The sequence below is a fragment of the Pempheris klunzingeri genome, chromosome 24 (genome assembly GCF_042242105.1).
Source record: "Pempheris klunzingeri isolate RE-2024b chromosome 24, fPemKlu1.hap1, whole genome shotgun sequence".
NCBI lineage: Eukaryota > Metazoa > Chordata > Actinopteri > Acropomatiformes > Pempheridae > Pempheris > Pempheris klunzingeri.
The window spans coordinates 1,812,382-1,818,706 of record NC_092035.1 but is presented as its reverse complement, the minus strand read 5'-3'; the positions used below and the strand labels follow the sequence as shown (position 1 = coordinate 1,818,706).

Sequence of the window (6,325 nt, the reverse complement as noted above, 5' to 3'; positions counted from 1 at the left end):
GTTCTGTGGACACAAAATCAGCTGTTCAGAGGGCTCAAGACCTCCAATATGGCTTCTAGAGGAGGTATAATCAAAGGTGGTTTCTCTGGGAAAGACATATGAGCACAGGGTGAATTTCATAATCCAACACATAATCTACAATTCTGCAAACTTCTTTCTTAAAATTGCTTGTTTTCATAAAGACAGAATCGATGCCACACTTATTTAAAATCCATCTTATTGTTGTCTTAACCTGTGAGCAACAAACTCTGAGCCCTTTTAATCCACCATGAACAATCGTCTTTAAACCACGACGCTACATAAGTAAAAATATTCCTTAATATTTCTTAACTGAACTTCATTATTTAGACCCAGTGCCCTCCAGAAGTTAAACTTAGCCTCGCCTCAACCCAGCCAGTCACATTTTCACCTCAAAGTGGTGGTAAAGAAAACAAAAACAATGGAGGATGGAAGAGATAGAGCTCTGTCTTCTCAGGGGAATCATCTTTGGTGTAACACCAGTCTGTGCATCAGCGCATCCCTAATCACATTTACAGCAGCCTCACATCTGTGCACAGCACAACACGGCAGCAACAGGGAGCTCCGCCAGTGGATCCATACGCTATAAAACCTCTCCGCTATAATGCAAGTCCCTAATGAAGCGGTGCTATTAATATACATCAGGACATCAGGGACTCACTTAGAACGAGTCCTGCAAAGAGGGTTAAAACAGTTGATCAAGGCAAGCCGTTAATATTTTCCCATGTATTTAAGATTATTGTGATTGTTTAGTGAGTTTATGTCATTAATATTTATATTATATGATCATCTACTTGTTCTCTGCAAATAAAAGTGTTGGTAAATGGCAGGTTTGCCTTCTTTATGTCCCTCTGTGACATTCAAATACAATCTGATGCAGGTATCTAATGAGTTTAGAGTGACAACATTGATATTTTCAGCTCATGTAGCATCACTATAAATATATTCATATATGGAGGCTTGCAATGTTTCTGTGGTGATCAGCAATGACATGAATGCTTCTTTTGCTAGTTATCACTGTTAAATCCCTCTTGAATCCACCCTGTAATGTTTTATTGTACGGGAAATAATCACTGCCTCTTCTTCTTCTGCTTCAGTGACTTCCTCCTCTTCACTATCATCTCATACAGTTTGTCCATGCCCTCATCCAGCCCCTCTCCTATGATGGCGCAGGCCGGCTGGACGTGGTACGGGGTGGAGGGGCTCAGCTCAGCCAGGGCCAGCTGCCTCTCTATCTCCCCGACATCCAGCGCCCGGGGCAGGTCCTGCTTGTTGGCGATGACCAGCAGCGGGGTCCCCTGGTTCTCCGAGAACCGGGTGATCTTGTGCAGCTCGGTCCGGGCCTCCTCCAGCCTCTCGGCGTCCACGGAGTCCACCACGTACACGATGCCGTCCGTGCAGCGGCTGTAGGGCTTCCACAGGGGCCGCAGCTTCTCCTGGCCCCCGACGTCCCAGAAGTGGCAGCTGATGCCCCTGGAGGCCCCCGCGCCGCCCAGCCGGATCCTCTCCGTGTTGAAACCGATGGTTGGCACCGTGTTGACGAACTCGTTAAATTTCAGCCGGTACAGCACGGTGGTTTTGCCCGCAGAGTCCAAGCCGAGCATGACTATGTGCAGGGACTGGAAGGCACCCAAATTGGAGAAACTATTCCCCATCTTGCAGCCTGGGAAGGAGGAGGGACAGTATGCACTTCCACAGTCCCAGCAGCGAGCAATATCAGTGCAGGGGACGCTTAAAGGTCCCGGGAGAGCTCCATAGCGGAGGGACTTAAATCATAAGGTGAGAAAACGCGCACAGACCGATCCGCGCCTCAGCAGATGTGGAGGGCGCAGCCCCTCGTTGCGCGGAGGCACTCCGGCAGCCAGACAAGCCGCAGCATCCCTGGACTCACTCCAACGGCATCAGGCGTCCACAAACAGCCAAATCATCACACACACGGCGGTGCCTTGGCCGTGCGCACCGCTCTCCAAATGCGCAAATTACGCGTGGCCGAATGTCACATCATGTCTCCGCATCTGTCTGCGTCTCCAAGTGCGTGGCGGCCGCCTTCATGTGGGAACACACGCACACAAATGTTGGTGTGTGTGACGCGTGGATCAGCCCCTAAAAGCTGCGCCAAGCTCGTGCAGTGAAATGTAAAACAGGACTTCCGGTTAAGCGATGGCGCCTAAAAAATAAAAGCCCCAATTTCCCCAAAGCTCCGTAAAACACAGGCTTGCTCATGGGTCGAAGAGGATCTTATTTTGCAAGGTGTTCCCTCATGTTGTGGCTTTAGTGTTTCCTCTGCGCACTGAGCTGTCGGAGCTGCTGAAACTCTGACACCTCGTGGTAAAATCTGACAAACACAGCAGCTGTGGGAGGCTGATACTGCCTGTAAATAGATGTGTCTATAATAAAGACTCATTCAGGACCCCATGTAAGCTGTTTTTGAACATTTTGCACCTCAGCACATATTAAAAATATGTCTTTAGAATACATATCAGTCATTTCTGGGTTGCAGACTTTTCTTTTTTTGCACATTTGCAAATTATATTTAAAAAAATATGTTCAGAAAACCATTAAAATGCTCACCTTACATGTCTTGTGCTGTATGTTGCACAGCCCCAGAACAGCTTATATCAGCTGCAGGATCTGTAGAAACACACAGAGTTTATAAAGCGTTGAGATGATTGATTATCTTATTCTAACAAATTTCACGAGTATTCAGAACTCAAAAATACTGTAAAACAGTGGCATGGCCCTTTAATGTGTGGTCCTGTAAGAGCCACTAGGCGGCAGCAAGACATTTCCTAACAGGATGAGAATCAAAACAAACCAAACAGAATGTGAGAGCATTCACAGGGAGCTGAGGAGATTTAGCAGAATGCAGTCAAAGCATCACCTGCTGCTCTCAGGTTCTCTTTTTAGTGCCGTTTTCCTTCTTCAAATCCACACCGAGCCTCATGAATGCACCTGAAATGGCTCAAAGGTGTTTTCTCTCTGTGGCTGATTGGATTCAGCTCAGGCCTGTGAGGATGCGGTTTGATTAGACCTGACTGAAGGCTGCCTGCCTCTCCTGGTGCCTTCACTTTGCCTGTTAAAGCGGGAAAACGTAGACTTTTTAAAGGCGAATGTGCTCCAAAATGGGATAACACTGCCCATCACTGCTAATTTAGGTTAATTCACACATCAGAGACAACAAGTCAGGGCACATAATCGATCTTCTCTCTATAAATCTGCACATTTAATAACAGGAAAGCACAGAACATCTACATGACATGACACAATTTAACTGTCTGGAGCTGTTTCACCATCATCCACAATTAATTTCCCCAGCTCCTCCATTTCCTGTGCGCACTGCATTGTGGGAGAAAAGTATCAATAGACGGTGCCCTGAGTATACTTTATGCTGTCACATTATTGCTCACTCGAATTTATGTGCTGTATGGATTTTCTGACATAACGCAGAGCTAATTAACGCCTCCGGTTGGTTTCAGCTAACGCCAGACTGGATCAATGTCTGTGTCAGAAAGTAAAACAGAAAAAGTACGAAAACACACACAAGACAGCGAGATAACTCTGAAGAGCTGCCAATAAGTAGAAATAAGTTTCTGCCCAGGTACATTAAAGGTGCATTATGTAGAATTTCCACTTTAAAATGTCTATAAATGACTGTTAGATATATTTTTTTTAATCAATCTGTTTAATTTGTTCGTGTCAATATGACCTTCACCCCTCAAAACACCAGAATTATACTCATCAGCAGTAATACAGCAGTTTTTTTCTGCACCAAAGCTTCATTTTTTCGTTAATTGCAGCCATTTTGCAGCGCAGAGATCCAGCAGAAATGATTTTTCAATTTCAATGTGTCCCACTATGACGTGCTGCTGCGAGAAGTTGTTCGTACCTGCTACCAGGTTAATGAGTGTGTTAATTTCACAGCGTTAGAGCGACGTTCAGCACGCTAATAAAGTTATTTTAGTGTGACTGTGTGTATCCAGATGAAGCAGCTTTAACTCCTTCAAACTTCACTACGTTTCTGTGCATCTGCTGAAATACACTCATAGGAAGTGGGAAAATGAAGTGTGACTTTTGGATGTAGATGCCCACGGCTTCTGTCGACCACCAGGCTGCAGCACGTGGTTCAGCGTGCAGCAGGACGGCCTCGGGATCAGACCTGAGCGAGCAGGAAATCAGAGAGTGTGTCCACATCTTTACAGAGACATGACTGCATCTCAGGTCTGCTCTTCCAGACATTAACATCTAGATAAGCTCTGCAGTGAAAGTGTAAAAGGGGTTTATGTTTACAGGGATGATGCTAATGGTAAGTTAGCAACTTAGCGTCACATTCGCTAATGTTTCATTAGAGTGAGCTGACTAAACGTGAATAAACATGACTATTAGACGTACTAGATTGATTTTCACCTGCAGTGGTAGTGAAAACTACAACTCCCATGATTCCACGCTTCTTAAAAACTATGTCTTTTGTTATTGTTTTGATTGTGAGACCCTCCTAATGGCAGAAAGTTTGGTGACTTCAGCAAACTCCCAGCGAAGCTCCAGACAAATCAAAGCCGTAACAAGGTCCAATTAGCCAGAATCCCAAAACACGTGTGTGTGTGTGTGTGTGTGTGTGTGTGTGTGTGTGTGTGTGTGTTGAGCCTTTAAGACGAGGAAAAGGGGAACACAGTCCTGTTGGGCTTCACTATCCAGTGAACAGCGCATGGTGAAGACCGCATGTTTCTTTGTCTGTGTAAAACTACTGGGCTCCTTTCCCCAATGCCCAGTTTCACAGATAGGTGTGAAATCACCCCCGCGCCCAGCTCCACTGTCACCATTGGCCGGAGGGGACACATGATTTTACGACCACAGGCCCACAAAACCAGTTCACCCCCACTGAACTCTCTCTTTCTCATCGTCTCTCCTGAAGTGGAGAGACCAGCTCTTTCTCATCGTCTCTCCTGAAGTGGAGAGACCAGGTCTTTCCTGCTCCCTCTCCTCCTGCAGAGGAGAGACCAGCTCAACTCAGCTAAGCTCTGCCTCAGTGTGGTCTGTCCAGAGCAGCCACCTCCTTCATGGTAGCGACACAAGGTCCTGCCTGAAGTAAGCAGATCAGCGCCAGCAGGCACGACCCAGAGTCTGCCAGCTGATAACCAACAACAAGAGCACACCAGCAAGTTAGCACAGAGCTGCTAACTAACAGGAACAAAGGAGCGACCGGATTCCTCCAGCCTGCAACCACAGCACGGACACGAACCACACCTTTCCTCCAGCAACAAGCTGAGAAAGCAGCATCCTCAAGGACACTTCTTCTCCCCTTTAAGGACTGGTAACAAACTCTAACTGGGCATAATTAGCATAGCATTACTGCATACATGGTTTACCCTTGTTAATGTATTGACTTGTTTTAATGTTCAGTGAGTTTGATTATTGTGATGTGTTGCAGATTACTGTGCATCCATTAAGTTTAGTTGATGTTAGCCTACAAACTAACCATCCTGTCTTAACCTGCACCTTTATCTCTCTCACACACACAGTCTGCTACAGGCCACTGAGGGACAAGGCTAAGCTAACAGCACTTAGCTTTCCTTTGTCTGCCTCTGACCCACACCCCAGGGGGTCTGGCCATCACCATTTGGTCTCTCTCCCCCACCTTTGTGGGACCCATCTCACATTCCTCAGCCTTATCACACACACACACACACACACACACACACACACACACACACTCTTACACTCATATTATTTTAGTTTAGTCATAGAGATTTAGTTAGATTGTTTGATTGATTTTGTTTCTGCAACAGCAGATGTCTTTAACACCTACTCTGCTTCAGCCGTACTTACAACCAAAGTACAAGTCCTTAATGCATAACAAATGATGTCCCTGAATTTTGCTCTGTTTTAATAAATGTTTTAATACTTGCTGTCTCCGTTAATGTTGTACAATTGTGGACACTGCCAACCTCTACACTGTCAAGAACTCCAAAAATCCTTCAGCTAGCTATCAATGTGGTAATTTTGGTAGTAATTATTAAATTAATTATAAAACATAATTCCAGATTGATAGTTTAGTATTTTTATGAGACTAAATCAATTAAAACGGCTGTCTTTTCCTCGTTTTTCGAGGTGGTGCCCCAATCGAGGTGGACTTTAATCGAAGTTCATTTATTTTAATAATTATTAATTATCTTTGATAATTATTAATTATTTCTGATAGCCAAATTGAACATTACCACTTGTTAAAGCACAACAAATGGTGCCCCGTGTGAGGCAGAGTACTGTTGGCAATTGTTCATATTTGTACAATATTAATTTTCAGCAGAATTTT

At 45.0% G+C, this 6,325-nt stretch overlaps 1 protein-coding gene across 1 annotated transcript; it reads right to left on the bottom strand.

Annotated features, from left to right (window-relative positions):
• Positions 1-996: 996 nt before the first annotated feature.
• LOC139223562 (ADP-ribosylation factor-like protein 4C) lies at positions 997-1,673 on the bottom strand. Its single transcript, XM_070855502.1, has 2 exons — positions 1,060-1,673; positions 997-1,019 (listed from the first exon to the last, which is right to left on the bottom strand). Exon 1 carries the CDS (start codon positions 1,671-1,673, stop codon positions 1,089-1,091), a length of 585 nt encoding a protein of 194 aa, XP_070711603.1. The 3' UTR covers positions 997-1,019; positions 1,060-1,088.
• Between the last annotated feature and the right edge of the window lie 4,652 nt (positions 1,674-6,325).